Source organism: Molothrus aeneus, chromosome 13 (genome assembly GCF_037042795.1).
Source record: "Molothrus aeneus isolate 106 chromosome 13, BPBGC_Maene_1.0, whole genome shotgun sequence".
Taxonomy (NCBI): domain Eukaryota; kingdom Metazoa; phylum Chordata; class Aves; order Passeriformes; family Icteridae; genus Molothrus; species Molothrus aeneus.
The window spans coordinates 5022182-5044474 of record NC_089658.1 but is presented as its reverse complement, the minus strand read 5'-3'; the positions used below and the strand labels follow the sequence as shown (position 1 = coordinate 5044474).

Below are 22293 nucleotides of genomic sequence, written 5' to 3'. Positions count from 1 at the left end.
TAGCACAGCATTTATAAAGAAATTAGAGTAGGATAGTTGAAACAGTAAATCAGAAATTCTACGGCAAGGTCACCAAAAGGAAAGTATCTCACTGCTTCCGTGAGGCTTTATGGAATAAAACTAAAAAAAACCCAAAACCTTCTGCTGTTAAATACTCTGATGGCATCTCTTGTAACTTCATAAAGAGTTTTAAAAATAAAACTGTCACAAATGTCACTACTGCTTAAGCTTCAGATAAAACTGAGTTTTGGTTTACTTGTTTGTTTTTCTTCCCCCCCGCCAACAAAATGCAAAGGAAATTATTACCTCTCCTAAAGCAACTACACAGAACCTAAACTATCAGATGCCAGATTATAACAGAATGATCCAAAACCTTTTTAAATAGATCATTTCATAGGAATTTTACTGGACTACTAAAAAGCAGTAGAAAGAAAAAAAAAATCAGCTGCAACTTTTAAACACACTGTGAGTTTTTGCTCACAACTCACCTTTTACTGATTGTGTAATGCTCTAGAGCAAAGTGACTTTGGGGGATAAATTTCAATATTCCTGAAGGGAAGTGCTGAGCACCTTTGGACATATTCTGTCTTTAATAAAGTCACTGTCTGGCACCTCTCATCTCCATCTCTCTGAACTCACACAAGGGTAACCTACACACCCTGACCCAAAGGTGATCTCTGTGTCCAGTGCCAGAAAAGAGTCAGAAGAGTAGAATATTGACTCTTAACAGAAGGATCTGGTTTACTAGAATAAGTAGAGAGCAGCTCATTTGAAATTCAAAGAAAGTTTGATAAATCTAATGTTTCTGAACAGTGCTATGGATTATTACAAGCTTTCAGTACAGTAACACAATTAATACCTTAACACCTCGTGGGGTCCTTAGCTGTGAGTCACAAGAAATTGTGCTACCTCCTGAATCGTCAACAGCATCTCCTGAAACTGTTCAATGCTTTTGGAAACTTCCCAATCCTGCAGTGGCCCTCAATGTGGCCCTTATCAGCTCCTCCTGAGACTGGAGATGCAGAGTCAGCAGTGAGAGAGCATGAGCCCAGCAGCTCTGACAAGTCCCCGACAGCCTGGCAAGCTTTCTGTGTAATCTGAAGCCCGAGAATAAAATGCATACGATGAAAAATCCTCCCTGCTTATCAGACTTAGCTTTTGGATTGAGTATCAGTGCTCAGAGTGGCAACGAGCAGAGTGCACAGAGCCAGGGAAGGTCACAGCTGACTCATGCTCAGCAGGAATAGCTGATCTGATAAGCTGCTCCTCTCACCATGTGGAGCAACAGCAGGACAGATGTAATGTGTGTAAGAAAGGTTAGCACATTGCACCTGTGTGTAAAGGTCCAAATACACCTAGATATGGACTGAGAGTAACAGGCCCAGGAGCACATGAATTGTAAGAGGGGAGAAGTATTAAGGTCAAATAGTTAAATGATTTTTCTCCTTCCCCATGTATCAAACAGATGGAAACCATGCTGGCATTTCATTCAAGACTTCAGGAAATGATCTGTAAGGCCAAAACTGCAAAGAGTTGCTGAAATTCCCATTTCACTGCTCAGCTATTACAACAGGTCTTCAGTCTGGTTCAAACTGGTGTAGAGTGTTAACAAGGATTTACAGATGTCACCTGAGACCTTGACCATCAGACAAGTACCTGTGAGCTCTGTTCTGCATCAATGCTAACAATTTGTCCAGTGCTTTAATTTGTCCAGTGCAGTTAGAATTTGAGCTGTACTATGTTTATTTCATGTGCATTTTTGCTCATCAGTAATATTTTTCATTTTAAAAGTATGGAATTAACACTATACACAGTATATTTTCTCAGCTGTTGAAATTTCCATTTGCTTTCTACTTCAATGCAAAATGGAAAAAATAGGTTTATTTTTACAGAAAAGGCAAAACAAAGATTGGGATTAATATTCAATGTCTTTTTCCTGGGATTAATATTCTGCTTATTATTCAGTGGTTAAATAAATTACAAAATTTGAGCTTTGTGAGAACTACCACATCATCAGGTCATCATCTCTAATTATACTCTCAAAGCCAGACATGGACTGAGGAGATAGACTGAGATCATTTCCATTATTCAAGGTGGATGCTGATGATAAGGAATGCGTGACTTTGTTACAAATTAAGGCCAAGGCCAACTCCTCTCTCTTACTGTAGGTAGAGCAACTTTGTTATTAGGAAAAACCCAAAAAACCTTCAATTTTCTCTGCACTTTCTGTAACAAATGTTTTAATTTGGAAACAGTTAAGGTAGCATTGAAAACTAATACTGAAACCTGCTAGAAGGACTAAAAAGAAAAAATTCAAGAACAGTGACTGCATCAGACAGCTGACAACAATCACAGTGATTGTGACCAAGTTCCAGATGCCAAAACTGTTTCAGCAGAAGATTCACATACATGAAACATGACTTACAGGATCTGTAACAAGAAACATTAACAGAAGTGCTGGGTAGTCCTCAGGAACTAAATTAACATTTTGCATCAAACACAAAGGCCTGTTTTGTGTGTGTTGTAAGATAAAATAATCCAGAGTTATTATTCAAAATTTTAAAAACTAATTTAAAGTGCAAACTAATCAAAGAACAGAGTGAAAGTTCATGTCTGAGAAAGCACAGTCCTGAGCAATTTCTACAGTTAGAAAAAAACCATTCCGGGTATGAAGATACGGTGTGGTGTGAGTTAAGGGTGACTTCACCAACTGCAACCACAGCTCTGTTTAGCAGGGAGAGTCCAACTAGCTGGGGGCCATGACTTTTCATTGTAGATTTCCAGGATCCTGCCCTGCAAAGAACACCTGGGTTATCTCTGCTTTTTGTTTTCACTACATAAATAAATACTTAGTTACACTGTCAGAACAGTGACTTGTGCCAGGCTCCAAGGTCCTATTATCACTGGTAAAATGCTGCATTTGCTGTCCTTTAAAGCTTCACCCAGCAAATGGGGTATCTCCTCTCTCAGAGAGCAGAGTTAATTCTCCCCACAAAGCACAGAGGAAGCAGGAACTTGTACCTGGAGATGGGGAACTACAGGAGGCATAACAAGCCACTGATGAAAGATGGAGCTTGGCTTTAAACATGAAACCACAGCCCAGGTCAGTAGGGGCTGAGAAACTGGAGGCTCAGTTATGTCCAAACTGATCAACAGAAATCACAGTGATTATTTTCTGCATGAAGGCATTGACTGGCCCAGGAGATGAGGAATGAGCATAGCTGCCACTTACTGATACAGGCAAGAAACTGCAGTGGCAGGTGCTAAGGCTGGCCCACATTGTGGAGGAAGGCAGAGCCCCTTCCCTACAGTGAAAGGACAACAGTGAAGGAAAGGAGGAGACTTCCATGCTCAGAAGTATCACTCCAAGGTTTGTCTGTTTTTCTCTGTTCAGTGTTGCACGCTGCAGAGCTGAGCTGCAGGAGCAGGACACTGGCCCAGGACAGCAGTGCCAGGCCCACACAACCCTGGAGGAGCACACTTTCTCAATGGGCACTGTTAAAAACGCTTTGGGAAAAGTTCCATGACACTTCCTACCCTCAGCCCCAACTTGGCATGTAACAGTGACACTGCCCAGAAGGCACAAATGTCAACAGCTCTCACAGCCTCACTGGCACCACATTTAGGTAATAGATTAATGACTCTATGATACATCCTTTTATAAATCACACTGTGCATCTCAAATTCCAGTACCTACCAGCACCATCAGTGTTTGCTAGTACAGCTGGAATGGGCTCCTGCATGTTTCTACAACACTTTATGTGTTGTAAAAAGCCACAACTACCCAGCCAAAACAGAACAACTGAAACATTACCTTAAAGGCTTTCCAGTGAGCTTTACTGCTGCCACTTTCCTGGAAACTATACCCCTAGCTCAGCAGGACAGTTCTTCTTTCTCTGGGGCTACTGTGCTCTTGATTTAAGACTTTCCATTCTTGGTTGTCTCCAGCTGTCACCTCCCTTGCCACAAGAAGGAAGCAGCAGCTATTTGACCTGCTGCATATTCCCAAGAAGACAAATCAGTCTTCACTTCTTCACATTTTTCAAGGGGTATTTCCACTGATCTGTCACACAGTTAACATCCCTGCAAATGGATTAGGCCAGGACCCTCCTCAAAACAGCACAAATTGTTAAAGCCATATTATTTCTTTATAATGTTGAAATCTGCTGAATCCTCTTTTTAAGCTTCCTTTCAGCTATGGCTGGAGAACCTCAGTCCCCACAGACCTGAAAGTGACTGATACTATCTTGAGGGAAGCAACAGAATTATAAATGTATATTTGAAGTATTGCACACATTCAGCATAGGCCATGCTAAGCTTCCCAAATGGAGCTGCTATAACAAACAAGGCCATCAGCAAGTTGTCTCTAAGGCCACATGCCTGACAGATTGCTCCCTGTGTGTACCTTTGGAGAAGTTGGGCAACAGAGGTTGGTGTAAGATTAATATTTGAAAGACTGAGGGAACGTTGGAGCTGGTCAGAGCACACAGCTGCAGCCGTGGAGAACCTGCTCACTTCTCTGTAAAATGCCTTCTCTCACCCCCTGCCTTGGCACACCACTGACAGCTCTCTCTGAGCTGCTTCCAGCTCCGCAGGGACCCCGAGGATGATCTGCTGGGCACTGCCTGCCCACATCCTCCGTGTGCAGGGTTTAACAGGAGCTGGGGAGCTTTGCTCTGGTCACCCTCAATGCTGCACAATGACAGAAGTGCCTCCTTTCATCACCAGAGCTGAGCTCAGGCTCTGCAGTCTGTGGTGGGATCAACCTTTCCTGAGTGCTGTGCAAAGACTTTCAGATAAACAGCTCCTGGCTCTGTCAGTGAGATACTCTGTTTTATCTGATGGCTGAATCCCAGCTAGAACAAGCACTAGGGCCATGTTAACAACTAGTTTTGTTCTCAAGAAGTGACAAACTCAGTGAGGAGGACAAGAACAGGACAGACTCTTCACAGATGTTGCTTGAAAACTTTTTTTTTGTGACTTCTGCCACCAGAATGACAATAAATGAATCCTTTACCCTACCTCTACCTGTCAGTAACTAACAGCTTGTGGCAAACTGAACTAATAGAAGGCATCTACAGGTTCTAAGGGCATGAGTCACCATTGGAAAAGATCAGTCACTGCAATCTGTCCAGCATGTTAACTTCCTCCTAGCAAAGCAAAATACCATTTGTCACTGGCCCCAACAACCTGAAAGTGAAAATACACTGACAAAGACAGTGTGACATTATACATGCAGCCTGAAGAGGAGGAGGGCTGCTGTGGCCACACAAACCTTGACCAACCTCTCTGGCTGATTCAAGAAGCAATGGCCAGCCTGCACCAGACTGGTTCAGCTACACTTCTCCAATGAAAATCCCCAATATCCATCAGCTTGGAGAATTATGTTCATAATCTCAAAAGATTCCCAAAACAAATTCAGAAACCAAAGTAAAAATAAATTACTCAGTCTTCAGTTTCTCATTTTAGTAGTTTGACTGTTTAAGCTAGGACCTCATTGTTAAAAACCACACCTCTTACACCCTCCATGCACACACTGAATTTCTTTACTGCTCACTGTTGTCAGGTTTTCACTGTCAGACTGATACTCTCAGTACTAAGCAATACTTAAAAGTAAGCAGTTACAGGAAACTTAATAGTTATGGCCTTCCTGAGAGGGAAGGGAATGGAAAACAAATTAACAAACAAACCTCAACCCCTCTCCCCTTAAAAGAAGTCTTCTCAGTAACTCTAAAACTTAAATAGCTGAGAGTGAAAAAAAACCCAAAAAACCAAATGGACATCACATCAACTGAAGTGTTTTAATGGAGCTGATGACTGGCCCTAAAGAAAGGTGATGACACATACACAGTCATGTATGGAAACCAACTGCCACACATTGGGAAAGAAGGCAACCTGTGTACAGCCCTAATTTAGCTATTTGCATATTAAAACAAAAAACATTAGAGGGTTAGACACTGAATGGGAAGCAGCCATCCTCACCCAGAGCCCTGTATGCTGCTGAGAGACTGAGTATCCATACCCTGGGTATCCAGTTCACAAAGCCAGCAGTGTTTAGGCACATGCTCATGGTTAAGCATGGTAACAGTTGGTAACACCTGTAATTAATACCTGCAGATAAGCCTTTATACATTAAAGACTATCTACAAGCATTAACCAGTCCACCTGAAGATTTGAGAGGTAAAGCCTTCCAAGAATACATGAACAAGTGATGTCAGTGCTTGGAGCCAGCTGAAAACACCAGTGCTGTGGAGTGCTGCTCAAAACAACAGGACAAGTGAAAGTGCTGTGTCTCTGGTGACAGCACCACAGGCTCCTGGCTCCCAGTTGGCTCTGAGAACAGGCATGTGAACTCAAGTCTAAAGCATGGACACAGGTGACACCTATCTACAAAAGACAATGCAAACATACCTTTTGTTGTCCTAGTTGCAAGAAAAGAAACAGAAAAAACAGTTAGCACATTTAATCTAAAGAAAAAACCCAAAAAAGCTACAAAAAATTCCTATCCAAAGTGCAGTCTTTGTTAAGGTGTGTGTTGCTATTGTAGTACATTGTAACTGATCTAGGCTATCACAGGCAGAAGGAAGAAGCAAACATCCTCACCTGTGAGCTTTTAGAATCATGGGGTGTCATCAGTATGACCTTACCTTCCCAGCTCTTCCCCAATTTCATAAATGTCCTCCACCTTCTGTTGCTTGAAGAAAGCCATACTTGGTCTTTCATTGATACTCAAGGATGATGCAACTAGAATATTAATGAAGAATGACATTCATTACATCTTGCAAGAGGCTGAGTCTCACTAACATACATTTGTGGTATAGGCACTTTGAATCCATTGCAGCTCATTCATGACCAAAGTTACCACTGATCAATCAAAATAACTAATTCAGCAGTCTCAGCCAAATAGTGAGGGCTCCAATCTGGAAAGAGATGAGCACCTTTCAGTGAAGGAGATTCTTGGCCACCACTGATGTACCCAAGAACACAACTAAGTGGAAGCACAGAACATACCAAGAAACACAAACATGATGAAAGGAAAATGAATTAGTAATTTGACAAAGTTCTGGACAATAAAGCCTCCACACTACACCAAAGAGAGAGAGCACAAAAACCAGCATTACAGAGTCCCTCAGCCAGATCCTCAGCCAGGGAGACCAGGAGGCAGAGCTTCCTTTTTCTCAGGTCAGGCAGTGCTCCTGAAGCACACAGGCAGGACAGCACACAGACATTTGAAATGCTGCTGGAAACAAAGTGCCAATTCCCTCTCCAGAGCTTTCAACACATCTTCCATCATGCACAGCAGATGTTTCAAATTAGGAGAACAGCAGCATCTGCTACAGGTGTTACTCTGTGTAATTGTGCAGTTTGTGTCCTGAACACAATCCTTTAAACTGATCATCTCTGTGACAAGCTTCACACTGGTGCACTAGAGCATCTGTGCATTTTGCTGGGCTGCTTCTGGAAGAGGAGCAGATGAGAACTCACATAATTCCTTGGGATACACCTCCACAGCAATGTAGTTATGGAAACAGAATAGATTTGAACAGAGTAATTGGCCAGTCAGGTCATGAACTATTTGCTGTTTCCTGTGGAGATGAACACTGGCACTGTGCCCAATGGCCCAAATATCCACTGTTTAGTCAGAACATGTAAAATAGCTGTAAGGCTTCTAGTAGCACAATCAAATCTAATTGCATTGAGACATATAGTTATTCTCACACACCTCTACACTCAACAGCATATCTTCTCAATGTAACGGGCTTTGTTTGCTTTATGAATCCCAGATGCTGCTTCCTTCAGATGCACTGGGGACTTCTAAGTTCCTTATCTCTATACAGCTGCTGCAGATTTTTAAATTGCAGTCATTGGCAACTGACTGGTGCATATTGTGAAGCATATTTCACAAGCAAAAAAAGCTCCATTTTGATCCTTTAGAAATAAGTTCAATTCAGTGTTGCAAGAAGATTCAGCAGACCTATAAAACAGGACTAAGTATCAAAGAGAAATTGCAGTATTCCTGACAAACTGAAAGGCACACAAATTGAAGATTTTTCTCATTAAAAAGTGGGTATTGTGAGCAGAAAATACATTGTAAAAATCTAACAATTCCTCAATACACAGCCAAGGTGTCGTCATTCACTCACCTCAGATAAAAAGATTGGTTGCTTTGTTTGCCCCAGCCCTTTTTACAAACCACTGGCTTCTAATACATGGGTGGCATGTTGAGTTTCAATTCCTTTCCAAATATGCTCCTTCTATTACTTCAAAGGAACAGAAAGTCTCCTAGCACTTCTACATAAATATATTTTTTAGCTGATGTTAGCAAAACCTACACATTAGGAGCAAAATTCTTTGATTGCTCTATGTCAAGCAAAAGGGCCACTGCATCAATCCTTACAGCCACAGATGATGAGGAGTATTTCAGTTATACACCAGAACTGCAACCTGTGCCCTCTGAAGGTATCTGCACAGCTCTGGGGTGACAGGCAGGCTGGGGTGACAGGCATGTGTGACATGTCTGGCCCAAACACAGCCATTCCTGCCATATGTCACAAGTGATCATCTCATGACACACCTGCAGGAGCCTCTGTGGAGGAGAGGGAGATGCAAGGTACTCCTCACATGCTCTCCAGAACAGCACTGCTGGAGGTCTGCACTGCACGTGGGGTAGCTCGAGGGCTCTGAGGCTGCTGCATTTCTATTAAAACACCTGCTCAAACCCAGTTTCAAAGCTCTTTAATGGAGACAAATGCACCTCCCTTGCCCTGCTGTGTAACAGTGTTTTAGCAATGATCTCTATTTTTGGGCTACCCAAGGCAAACAAGAGAAACCACACGGGTTGTGACACTGAAGCCCAGGGTAACCACCACACTAATAAAATACATTGCAGAAACCAACACTTGCATTGGTGAGCATGATGCACTGCAATGTATGATATTATTTTTCCACTGTCTACCCTGGCTTTGTTGATATTTTCATCGTTTTTCAAGGTGAAGCCAGGTGAACTGTTCTGTTAACTCTGTTGCTCAATAATTTCCTTCCCAAAGCCATGTTCATGCTAGGGACGAAAATGTCTATTTTACTTTTCAATGAAAATAAGCAACTCAAATTTCACTTTGTAAGCAAATTACAAAGTGATTTATGCAAAGTGAAAAATACTTGATACCTGATATATTCTTCAAGTAACCTTTCATCATCTCACTGAAAGATCACCAACCACTATTGCTCAGATCTTGACACTACAGTCAATAAATGCTTCAGTCATATTTACAAGAATGAGGACATTTCTGAGCTATTTGATCCTTAACTAAGTTTATGTAATATTGCTTGCTATTGTTCAAAGAAGAATTTTCTTAAGTGTTGGCTGCATTCAGCCTTTACAGAGTTCAAAAAAACAAGCAAAGGACAAAGCCAAGCCTTGCTGAAAACCCAAAGCTTTTGCTCACCCTGAATTGCAAAATTACATTCTGAGCACACGCAAGTACAGGAAAATGCCCAGGTAAAAAGAGACGCTGCTGAGACTTGCCCAAAGATTGTAACTTCCTCAAGCTGACTACTCCCTTCATCAGAATTTAAGGTACATGGTTATAAACAACATAAAACCAAATACACCTAAAAAGTCATTGTTTTAAGAAAGATTTCATTGCCATTCAGAAGAGCAAGTTAATAAGATTGCTTTGAGAGTGGGGAACCCACCCAAACTGCCTCTGTGAACACAATCACTTAATGTTTGATTGACAAGTTCACTCATTTCTCAGCATCCTCCAAAGAACACAGCTGATTCTGCAGGTGAGTAGAATCCATGCAAAAATAACCAGGAAATTCTCATCCCTTCTGCTGATCTCTTACACCCATTTCTGCAGAGATCAAAGCACTAGAGTTAAATCTCCCACAAAGAACCCTTTCAAGCCCAGAGTCTTGTTTTTGAAGGCTGAAGACAAAACTGTTGCACAATGTTCAGACCCCCAATGGTCCCTCTGATGTGCTGGTGTTTCCCATGTCTATCACTTCATGTTATCCTATCCTGCCTTCCACAGATATCCCTCCCTGGCTTTCACCCAACAGTCACACTAAGCAAATGCCCAAAATAGATCACACACTTGATGATCCAAAGCAACTGTCATTAGCACAGCACAAGAGGGTAAGCCAACGAAAGATAATCCTCACACACTCAAAATTCATCTGAAATAGAAGTGCCATTCACAAGCATGAATGTTACCCTTCTCTCACCTTGGGAAACCAAGGTGATTTCACTTTCAAAGATTTCTTACACCATAAGGTTTTTGTTGGACACCATTTACAAATACAGAGCACAAGTACATCAAAGCAGGAATGAGAGCAGGAATTATTTTTTTTTTCTAGTCAGATGGTGCTTTTTCTTATGGTGGCCAGTGAAGGCAGGCCGAATTAGAGATGGACAGACATTCATCTTGGACTCAGACAAAAAAGTTGTTCACATCTGAGGAAAAAGCAACAGCCAGCTTTTTTTCCTGCTACACACCTTATGCTAACACTTCAGGGGCATGTGCCCAAACAATACCACAATCCAGTGAGTCAGAGCCATTCCCATCGCTTAAGAGCTGCACCAGAATTCATTAAACCCAGGGTGATGAAGGTACCTGCTTCAGTGAGTTCTGAATCAGACCAGAGCTTAATTGCTCCAAGGCAACCTCAGCAGAGCAGAGGAGCTCCTGTGTCATTTCACAGAACATGCCACATCCATTCTCCAACCATCCCACACTGGGCCCATCTCTCCTCTCCTCTCCTTGTCTCTTTGCTCTGGGATTCCTCATAGTTCCTCTCAACAGGAGCAGAAGAAAGTAAGTTCTATTTCTCTTCTCTAATGAAGTTTTCCCTGCACAGGTTAAGTTATTAGCCCATCATTACCAAATTATGTGACAATCAGTGACTGGTTTATACACGTCAAGCCCACATTAAATGTCCACCCACCAGTAAACAAGAGCAGAATACCAAAATCAGAGGTGAGAACAAAACTGCTGGAGCACTTCAGTTGCCAATAGCCTTGCATTTTTTTCCCTTAGGGTTTCCTCTGTCCTAAGGAAACCAGTTTCAAGTGACTGAGGTAACAGCTGAATAATCTGACTTTCTCAAGTACACCTGACATGAGCTGAATCATTAAACCCTTTGCCAAACTGAGGAGCATTCCCCTGGTATGCTTTTATATTACAAAACATTAGTTACACTAAACCAAAATCCCAAACTCATTAGAACAGACCAACATAAAAACCTCCCATATGAACTCTTTTATAATACTGAAAAATGACCAAAACCAAATTAGAATCGAAACCGGACTGTTTTAAATTAATGATTAATGATCTGGAAAATGAAGGCAAAAAAAAAAACAAAGAGAAAAGAAGAAAAAAACCCCCACCAAAATAAAACCAAGAAACCAAACCCATTAAACAAATTAAAGTTATATTGTCTTCTAGTTTTGTCATTTTATGCTAAAAGTAAAGAGATTTTTATAAGCATTAAAGTATTTTCTTCTTTCACTTTCATTCCTTTTTTCATCTTTCTTTCTCTTTTATCCCACAAAAGACTAAGCAATCCCAAAGGCAAAAAAAACCCCAAACAACCCAAGTGGGTTTTACCTTCTACTTCTAAATAAGCGTAGCACAGTTAAAAGTTCTATCAGTTTCAGCAAACCCTTATTTTCACTGAAACTTTCCTGTCAGAAAACAAAAGTAGCCTAAAAATTCTTCTGCCAGGAAATTAAGGCAACTATTACTGCTGCGTGTCCATAAAAAACACAAAACACACCGACCATCTGAGCATTCAATCCCAGTGGTATGGAATCACTGCTCCCAAATTTACCCTGCAGTAATTACATGTGTGGCGAACGACCCAAGACCATTTCCAAGCCTCCACTTCAAGCACACGCACAAACCACATTGGCTCTGCAGCTGATTCCAGCTGCCCAGCTCCCGGCCAAGTGCAGGGATCCCAAAGCCCGGCGTGCCTGAGCGATGAGCTGGGTGGGAGCACAGCCTGGATGGACACTCGGGGCGCAGGGGAAGCCCGCATGGCCAGGCACGCTGGCTTGGCACGGGCAGAGCCCTGTCCCCGTCCCTGAGGCGCCTTCAAGGATTACTGCTGCACATCATTCACAGCACTGCCCCAAAGTCAAGGGAAACCTCCCTCGGCGATCTGTGTTTCTTGCACAATTAAAAGGCACAGGAAAGTCTGAAACCAGCTGATGTTTCAAAAAAGGGTCAGAGATGAGCTTTTACCTCACGCATTAAGCAGGTGAGCACTGTGACTTTGGTCCTTTTGCATCTGGCGACTGATCAGTCAAAGCAGGAGCAATTGCCACACATTTTCACTCTCTTAACTCACATCTTCCTTCTGGACTGTCCTCTACACGCACGCAGGCCAGCCAAACCAGTCCCCTCCACCGAGCTGCGCTGCTCCAGGACCCCCGGCTCACTGGCCAGAGGAACAGGTGTAAAGAAACCCAAGTGAAGCTGCTTGAGGGAGAAGGCAGGAAGAAACTTGCGGATAAACGATGGAAGTTGAGCACAGCATTGGCTAAATGTCCCCGATGGCCTCGGACAGGACCCGCGCCAGACCGAGGGGCTACAAACACCAACAGGGGCACTTGTGGCACGGCGGCATTGCCTGGCCCCTGTGTCCTGCTCGGGGACAGCTGCTCGCGGCGGGGATGCTGCCGGGAGCTGCCTTTGCCCCCGGCTGGCGGCTGCGGGCACACACAGAGCCAGCGCAGACACCCTGAGGCCGGGGGTCCGCACCCCCCAGCCCCGCGGGACGGACCCGCCGCCGGCCCCGGAGCTGCCCGGCCAGAGGGGCTGCACAGCCGCGACCCCTCATAGGCGGGAGACGGAGCGGGAGCGCCGTGAGGGCGGCTCAGCGTGAGGGACAGACCCAGATGAACACGGAGAAGGGAACCTGCGGAGACGCCGCCAGCTGAGGGGACAGCGCCCACTTACCGCGTCCGCCGGGCTCCCTGAGCGCACAGGGTCGGGCCGGTCTGGCCGCGCCGGGCGGAGGAGCCGCAGGGCCCTGCCCGCCGCGGGCCCTGAGGGACGGGCTCGGCTCCGCGCTCCGCCCAGAGCAGCCCCGTGAGGAGAGGGCGGGCGGGGCCGGGCTGGCTGCACGGGCAGCGGGACAGGCGCTCCGGCCGCAGCAATGCTGTCTGGATGGCAGTGTGGGCCGATGCAGCCTGCGGGGCACCCAGCACCACCCCGACTGTGCCAGACCTGCATCGCCCCTGATGGGATGCAGATACCTCAAGCTGGGCCGGTCCAAAGCCTTCCAGTCCAACACAGCTCACCCAGGCTGACTGGGGAACATCTCAGATGTAGAATCCCATTTCCTTGCTTTAGTACACACAGGATATGTGAAAGCAGTACTAAGAAAATAAGGCTGAGGAGGCAAATCCAATGGAGAGGCGCTTAAGTTGTATAAGCCTTCTTTCTGTATTCTCTACAAGCCGAAACACAAGCCTAGATTTGGTTACTGCATGGTCTGAAACTCACCATTACCCAGTGAAATTGCTCGTTGTTTCAAGAGACCACTGTGACAAAGAACAGCATAGGCTCCCAGATCTCTGCACTACTGTAACAAACCTCTGCCAGCCTGCTTCCCAAGCTGCCGTAGCGCTAGTGTTGCCTTCCAACAATGACACCCTTCATCTGTGAACTCTCCTATCATAAACACATCCCCAAAACCTGTAAAACTAGATTTTCTTCGGCTTTATTTGACACACAGTTATCGCAGTAAACACTCTTAGGTCTTCTACATTTCCTCGGGCAAGTTAATATCCATCATTTGCTAATGAAAAAAAAAAAAACAACTGGGATTGTTCACACGTTCAAAATAAATTACAAGTACTAGGTTGCCTTCTCTTCCAATCCTCTATGTGATTAAGGTAACACAATGGTAATGTCAAACTATCATACATAAATAAGTAGGATGTTTTCCTTTGCAGTATGGTGTGAAGATAGCTAAATTTAAGAGTGATTTATTCTAGGCAAGTACCTAAAGGCAGTGGTTTTCATTATCACAGTTAAAAAGAAACTTGGCTTGTCCCAAGTCAAAGAGGCCTGAACTGTGCCCCTGATCGCCTGCCCTGGGAGTGGTGTTCACAGCCCACGAGTTCCACCCAGCTCTTCCAACTCCAAAAGGAAAGTGGCTGCATCTGATACTACACAGGGTGGAGAACAGGAAATGGGAGCAATAGTAAATGTTTCAAAGGGCAGTGGAAGCATTCAGAACTGTCTCAAAGTGAAATAAAGATAATTAATTTCTCATCTTTAGTTCTACAACAGGATATGATCACGTGGAAGTTACAGCAATCATACTACAAAATTCTCAGAGCAAAAGGGCACATGAGGAAGGCCACCACTTTTGTTTGCTCCTAGCTGCAAGGAAGGGAACAAAACACCCTGAGAGCCTGTAACTGCTTTTCAAATTGCAACAAGCTCTCCCTAGACCAAGAATAACCTCACTTTGAATAAAGGTTTCCAAGGGCAGCGAAGGTAGATTGAATCCCACCCCTGCTGCCATGTCCATAGGGTTTGTAAGCCCAAATGCAAGTTCTGCCTCAGTAGGATGTTGCACTTTCCTGCACTAACTCAAGACTTCTTTGTAACATCTTTGGATGAAGGTAAAAGCCTTTATGTGCATACAGGGAAAGAAAGAGAACTCAAACCTGAGCAGTGTTTCAAGTAGAGAGCACCAGCAAACACTGCAGCCACACATTTGCCAGCCCCCTTTAGAAGTGACAAAGTAGGAAACCCATACCTTATGGGTTCCAAACACGTTCCAAAGGGGGATTTCCAGGATTAAAAACCAGAAGAACACCACCTGCACTTTTTGAAACTGGCAAATAGCAATATTCCACAGTTCAATCACCAATCACAGTGCCTGAAGACATCAATGATTCCATTCATCAGCTCAAACCTGACATCTTAGGGGCAACTCACTGCACAACCTAGCTGGTACATACCAAAGGGACATTGCATTTGAGAGAGAAAGGCAGAATGCAGATGCTTGAGACCAGGGGGAATCTTAGTTGGCCAAAGTCATCTTAATTTACCAGGCATATTCTAATATTGAATGTTATAATTACTGGAGAGATATATTTTTAATAACTGTGGTTTTTAAAATCACATTTAGTATATAGTCCTGAGTTTTGCTTTCTATCTCATGGTCTGAAAAGCTGGCACTACAGGTGGACATACTTGAAGTGTAGACAAATGTGGCTTTTACAGCTAATAATTACAGTGAAAATACTACTCTGCTAACTTCTGATTGAACCTTTTACCTTGTTATCCAGGGGGGAAGTTTCCAAAGCAGAGCACACCCTTCCTTTGCATTATCTGAGGGAACATACTTCATGTGTGGGAATTCTTAAAGCTTCAGCACTACATGGGTTCTGCTTTCTGTTGAGGTCAAGGAGCTGCAGATAAGGAAGCTATGTTTAGCACTTCTGAAAATCCCAGAGAAGGAACACCTGATACCTTGTAACACCAGCAGATTCAGAGTGTTCTCTGTCTCCTTAAGGCAGCCAGAGCAGTGAGACTCTGCGGGTATTTGGTCTCGGTTCAGAGCAGGCCAGCTGTCTTTATACTAAGTTATGCATTTTTTAGGAACCAGGTTTTTAACATACATCAGCCACACTCACATCCTTACTGCAATCCCACTGAGAGCAGAAGCTTCAAATCTAGGAGCAAATGGGAGTCTCAGCTGTTCTTTGCAGGCCCCAGCAGCTGCTTAGGCCAATACAACCTACTCAAGCTAAACATGCCAAGTATCCATGTGAGGGCATTGCTCCCCATGCACTCTCTTCCCAGAATTTTCTGTTTATTTCTCTGACTTAAAATTTTCAGTATAAAGGACACAAGGTCCTTAGGCCATAGTTGTGCTCTGCCTCAATTGCTGATCTCTATCCTGTTTTGCAACCCCTTTGAACAGATTTCCAGCTGTGCCAATATGTACTCCTAGAACAGCTTGCCATTCTGTAGCAGAGCCAGAGGACAAGAACTGTGCACTCTGATACCAAAGACAGGCTTGGATATGCAATTATAGTCATGTTCCTTCCTCCCTTACACTTAGCTATTAAGTAACATGAAGTAGCTGAGGTATTCCCTCTTTAAGGGACTCAAGCAATTCCAAAGTGCAAAATTCGTATCTGAAAGACAGATATTGAGACTTGATTTCCAAATTAATGGAATACTTGGTTAAATTTTCAAAACAGCTGAAATTATTTATTTGACTACAAAAGACTGTGTCAGAACCTCAGTACCAAGCCTCCTAAAAAAGCTTTTGGGGTGCCAGGAGATATTATACAAATATGTTTCCCAGAAAGTGTGTCAATTCAGAAAATTCCTGTGAACACTCATGCAAATTCTGTCTCCCCCCCGCCTCTTCTCCCAAGAAATGAAGGACACCAATGACAAGTCTACCCAGTCAAGAGTCACCTGCATGCAACATGTCTATGGTTCACATCTTCATGCTTCAAAGCCAAATTTATGTGGATGTTCCTTTATAGAGATCCTCTCACACCTCATTATCAGACAAAAATGCAAGCTCTACCACTGGTTTATTCTCATGACACCTGCAGATATTTCCATCTGTTATGGGAAAAAAAGAAGAAGAACCAGAGCAATCTATAAAGTAATAAACAATTTATTTTTTCTTTACATCAATCTTCATGAAGATAACATCACTTATATTTGTGATTCAAATTTCTTGTACCGCGTATTGCTGATGTTTAACATGGCACTTAAGGGAACAGTCACTTAAACAGCTATACAATTTCATTAAATTAATCAATTTGCCATTTCTCAGTTATGTGTCTGAACATCCAACTCTGTCAAATTTAAGACCATTCATTCATTTCTGATGTTTTATAACTAAGAAAAGAAATCTTTCCCTTTCTGCTGAAAGACCTTACCATCTTTACAAACATTGAAGGGAAGGGGAGACTCTCTCACAGAAGACACCAAAAGGGCAACAGAAAAATCCTTTTTATTGATTACACAGCTGGTAAAAAGAAGACCACCAAACAATGGGATAATACTGAATGATAACACTACCTGTAAACATGTATAGGTCAAGCTGAAATACTGTGCAGTTCTAATATTTAGAGTTGTAGTGCACCAATTTTTGCCTATTTAACAGAAGATGATAGACCCTTTTAAAAAATAATGAAAAGATTCACCAGGAAGCCATGCACACATGAATAGAGATGAAGGAATATTCTGGACAACACAACTTAGTGGTTTGGGTTACATCACATATTCTGGGAACCACACATGAGGAACTCTTTGCACATTATGTGCAAGGCCTTGAAGTTAAAATATTTTTTTGGCAGTTCTTATGTGCATGAACAGATCACATGCCCACTGTCTGGCTGGCATGAATGGTAAACCTCATGCACCACCTCAGAAGTTCACACACAAGCACAAGCTCTTGGGCTCCGTGCAATTCAGCTTTGGCAGGCCACTGAGGCACGGTATTTTGGCCTGGTTTCATCAGGTTTAAACACTGCCTGTGTATCCTGCATGTGCCTAATGAGTTACTACTCTCCAAGGCAACCAGGTTTAAGCACCACTAGAAAACCAAGTCACACAATGACATTTGCAAGAGCAAGCAAGGCAAGCTCCCCTGATCTTAGCTCCTGCTATAGATCTTATTTTTGTTCCGCAGAGACTTCTAGTGGCCAGAGGTGAGAAGCCTCTGCAATTTTTTGACCTTTTAGCTCATCACTAAATCAGTAACAAGGCTTAACAAAATGAAGCCAACAGCTTGCTGGGAACTTGAGCATAACATCATTGATTCGTTTCTTATCTGCAAGCTGACAGAATACCCAGAGACAACACAACTTCCACAGGATTCCTAACATTCATGGGTAACACTCACACCATGGCAGAAGAAACAGAGCTACTTAGCTTTACAGTATAATTGGAAACAACTTAAAGGAATGAAACACAGCAACACATGTGCACACAAACTGAACCATCAGCACAACTCTAACAGAAATGGTCCTGGAATATTGCAGGTCGTGTTTTGTCAGCTAAAGAACTTCCCGAACCATTGCCTCAAACTTAGCTTTATCTTCACAACCCAAACTCTTCAATGGAATCAGTCTGAAAACATCTCCTGAAGTTATAGAGCTAGTTCATAGTGAAGACTCAAAGCCAAAGAAAAATGGATTGTAGGAATAGGATAAGTACAAGTATCTAAATTCTTCACCTTAATATTTCACTTGTGGTCACTGAAAGGAAGATCTTCACCTTAAAAAAAATTCATATCGCACTTGACAACATCATTAAAACAAACATACAAACAAAAAGCCTGCATTACATATTGATTTAGAGACCAGCTCTTTCAAAACCAAGACAGCATAAGACAGCATAACTAGAAAATTAGAAAACCTGGTCCCATTTTTGTATTCAAATACTGATTGTAAGTAGAAAAAGAATACAGTACATGCAATAATATCAAAACCCTGCCCTCCAGTACACAACCAAAAGTAACTAGGAAATTAGAAAAAAATCCCTAGCTACTGCCTACCACAGACAACATAGGAGACATTTCAGAAGACTAGTAACATACAAATCAAGATGATCACATCATCCGTTCCTTATTGGCAAGGATTTGCTGGCTAGGTAAAAATTATGTGTCATGCAGGAAGCATAAATTTTATATCAAAAGTAGTCCTCTAAGTTACAACTTCACCTCTGATTAAATAGTTCCCTTCCATATAAACTAACTTACAATATGCTTACTTGGAGAAGGCTACAACTACATTATCTAAAATAATTTTTTAAAAGTGCTGTGAAACAGAAGCAGGATTTCTCTCTGCCCCCACTTAAGTTGACTAAAACAGTTACATGATTATACCAAATAAAGTACTACTACTTCTAGAAAACCAAACCAAAACACATAAAATACAAGCTTGATGCACTTCACTCTTCCCAATGATTAGTTTTCTTTTTTGCTAATTAACCACTTCCCCAGAGCTTGGTGATTTGCTGCCTAGTATTTGAATCCTAGATTTATCATAACACACTGTAGTCAATACAACATTCTGAAAATCCATCAGTTCAAGACAAAACATTGCAAAAGTCCAGAGAATATCTAGCAAGAAAGAAACCCTCCTTCTCCTGAGAACCACTTATGAATACTGCTAGTCACCAAAGGAGAGAAAATGGTCCCAAGTAACCCTTCCACAGCAGAAACACTATAGCTCAACAGCCCAGGGGGTGCTCCTTAGAGCTGTCTTGCAGGAAGTGCATCCAACACACAGTAAAGCTGAGTACATTAGGAGAATATTGCATTTTTCTGTTGAAAAAGGATCTTCAGTTCCCGTGTGCATGTCGTGACCTTTAGGTTTCTTTTGACTGATTGATAAATATTTTATGAACCCAGTCACTACCACTATTGTACAATAGCTCTACAATCATGCAGAAAGAATGCTGTGTTTCTTCTTAAAGAGAAGGACTTCACCTTAGGTCTTAAAGAGAAAGAAGCATTAAAAGAAAAAGGGAAAAAAAACCCAACAAAAAAACCCTCACAGAAACAAGAAGCCGTAACAAAACAACCCTTCAACAGATATGCAAAAAATTAGCTCCTAAAGCATGGTACTCCTGTGACAAGCTCCATTCTTCCATAATATCTGGAGTTTGGTTGTGGCCTTTTTAAACCACTGAAATCAAAACAGTGAATACAAATAAAATTGATTAAAGAGAGTTTGATCTATAAACCCCTTTCCATTAATGAGAATCTTTATCAACACAGCTGCTCTGAAAAGTGGAAAAGATGTTTGCTACCACTGTTTCAGTACACACTTGACAGGCAGTGACAGAAATAGGTACTTATTTTACCTTTACTTTAGAGTACATATATTCAAGGGTTCTGTTTGGTGATCCATTGCATGACACTTCAGGAAAAGACAAAGCAATCTTCATCCCATGGTTTCCTGGTTAGCTACCTCAAGAAAGGCTAGATGGAGCCAACCTGAATCCAAGAAATATGGATGTCCTCTCACATTGAGCCTGCACTATGAAAAACATGATTACATAAAAAAAAACCCTAAACTCAAAATGACAATGAATGTAACAGAGCATGGAATTTTCTCATTGTTTCACATCCAGGCATTAATGGTGCACTGTGGGAAAACAACTGTCAATTCAGCTGATTGACTAAACTGAGACAGATATTAAGTGCTCTACAAATGATTCCAGGAACATAAATGTAAACAGAAGTGTTTGGCCTCCATACTAAGTGGTATTTCTGAAAGTGCTGGGATTTGGAAATCTGTCCCGCATATTTCCAAAAGCAACGAGTTTACATTCTGTTTCACAGGATGAATAAAGTGTTTTGGAGGTTAACTCACTTTGGTCATGATCCCAAAGAACAGTTTATATTAAGCAGTTTCAGCTATCCTCCTCATCATCACTAATAAGGTCTCTTTTTTCTACGCAGGTCTCTCGCTCACGCAGGAAGTCCTCCCGGATGGCTTCCAGCTCTGTCAGCTCCAGGCGCACTTTGTCCAGGTGATAGGCCCTGCGGTTCCTGATCTGGCGTAAGGGAAAAGGGTTCAGGTCTCCAAAAGCAATAGCAGTCAGTTTCCTGCAAGATTACACAATAGTAGAAGACAGTCATTCATATTTGGTGGGCTTTTCAACTTCATCCATATCAACTTTTATCATATGTGACATATCTCCAGTCTCTTTCACACTTGATAGGTCTCAGATGTTATCAATATTTCAAGAAATTTCTATAAAGCATTCAGCCTTAAGGTTATTTCAAGTGATAAAGTGTAATCAAACACTCAGGAGTTCTCCGAGCCACATGTAAACTCTGCTACAAAGATCCCGGCCTTGAAATGCTGAGCAGAAGACACAAGCTCGGGTCAGCAGAGCTTCCCTGGCTACACTTGGATACTCGGTACATCCAGCTCCCCGTACAGATTGGATCATTTCCTCCATAGAGCCCACAGCAGCTCCTTCAATCCCAAACCACTCAGCTCTCCAGTTAACCAGGATAACCTAACAATCAAGAGACCAGATAAGCCAGGGACAACACACACACGGACAAGGATAATACAGAACATGGACAAGCCAAAGTTTCCAACGCTCTGCGGGTTCTGCTGGCTGGAGCACAGAGATCTCTGGATCAGTATCAAGTCAAACTTGTCAGGGCACAATGCAAAGCACCACAGAGGATCCAGCCCCCTTCCCAGAGTCACACTGCATCATATCATCCTGCAGTGCCAGCAAACCCAGCAATTGGTCAGTCTAATCAGTCCAAAGAGACTGCATCTAACTACATCATTATTGCTGATCTATACCCAAAACCATCTTTGTTTACTAAGGAAAAAAGGGGAACTGGAGTATTTAATTTATTCTGTTTGAATTATCAGAAATAACTATTAAGAAAACTTCTTTGGACAGTTTATTTAATGGTAGGTTTGTGTTTTTGAGTGACCAGGTATTGATTTCATGCTATTTTTACACAGAAGATATTCCAGCAGCTTCTCTACCTGTGCACAACATGCCATGGCTCTGTAGAAAAACCAGCTATGACATCCTATAACAAGAATATAATTATGCACGTGTCTGTAGAGACCTTTCTCTTACTACAGAGTTTGAACTTAGAAACTCTGTGCAGAATGGTTTTAACCATTCAGAACATCCATGAATTCTATATAAATAAATATTTCTGAATTTTTCCTCTACAACAGGATCATTTTTTGTCCATATCAAGAAAGGCCTCATTCTACGTGCTTCTGTACTCTCAAATGTTGATGATGTAAAACTTGTACAAACATGGCAGAATAAGAAAACAGGCAGTTTGAATTCTGTCTTGTCAGTCCTAGCAGGCAAATCCATATTCCCTAGGTGGCACTGCACTGCTTCCACTCTTAAAACCCCAAAAGGCAGACTTACAGATCAGCACAGAGCATATTTGTATTGCAAATATCTTTGATGTACTGAATTCTGTCCTTCTGTCCTCACTTGAACTCCCCATCCCTCAGTGATCCCTAATTAGTTCATTTTGTTAACACCAAACTCAGCAATTTCAGAAATCTTTAAAATAGATTATTTCAGCACCAGAAAGTTTAGACAGAAGAATCAAGACATCATTCCCACAAGTGGAAAAGGAATGGAAAGCCAAAACTTCAACTCTGATTAAGTATCAGAATTTTGTTTGGATTAGGTAAGAACAAAAAAAATTAATTTTTTTCTCTCTGCATCAATCCCAGCAATCCCTTTCAAGCACAAGCTTATCAAGCTTATT

General features: G+C 42.3%; 2 protein-coding genes across 3 annotated transcripts in view; both read right to left on the bottom strand.

The window, feature by feature from the left end:
- DAPK2 (death associated protein kinase 2) overlaps window positions 1-13060 on the bottom strand; it is a 31200-nt gene extending 18140 nt beyond the window's left edge. For both annotated transcript variants that reach the window (XM_066558681.1, XM_066558682.1), the window contains exons 1-2: window positions 12969-13060; window positions 6648-6744 (exon numbers count right to left, since the gene is read on the bottom strand). In XM_066558681.1, coding sequence (XP_066414778.1) covers window positions 6648-6709 — 62 coding nt within the window. In that variant the 5' untranslated portion in view covers window positions 6710-6744; window positions 12969-13060. The remainder of the gene's footprint in view (window positions 1-6647; window positions 6745-12968) is intronic.
- A 3595-nt stretch (window positions 13061-16655) lies between these two features.
- The window catches only part of TBC1D2B (TBC1 domain family member 2B), a 30259-nt gene continuing 24621 nt past the window's right edge, over window positions 16656-22293 (bottom strand). The window contains exon 13 of the mRNA XM_066558921.1: window positions 16656-20622. Within this exon, the coding sequence (XP_066415018.1) occupies window positions 20427-20622 (196 nt within the window). The 3' untranslated portion in view covers window positions 16656-20426. The remainder of the gene's footprint in view (window positions 20623-22293) is intronic.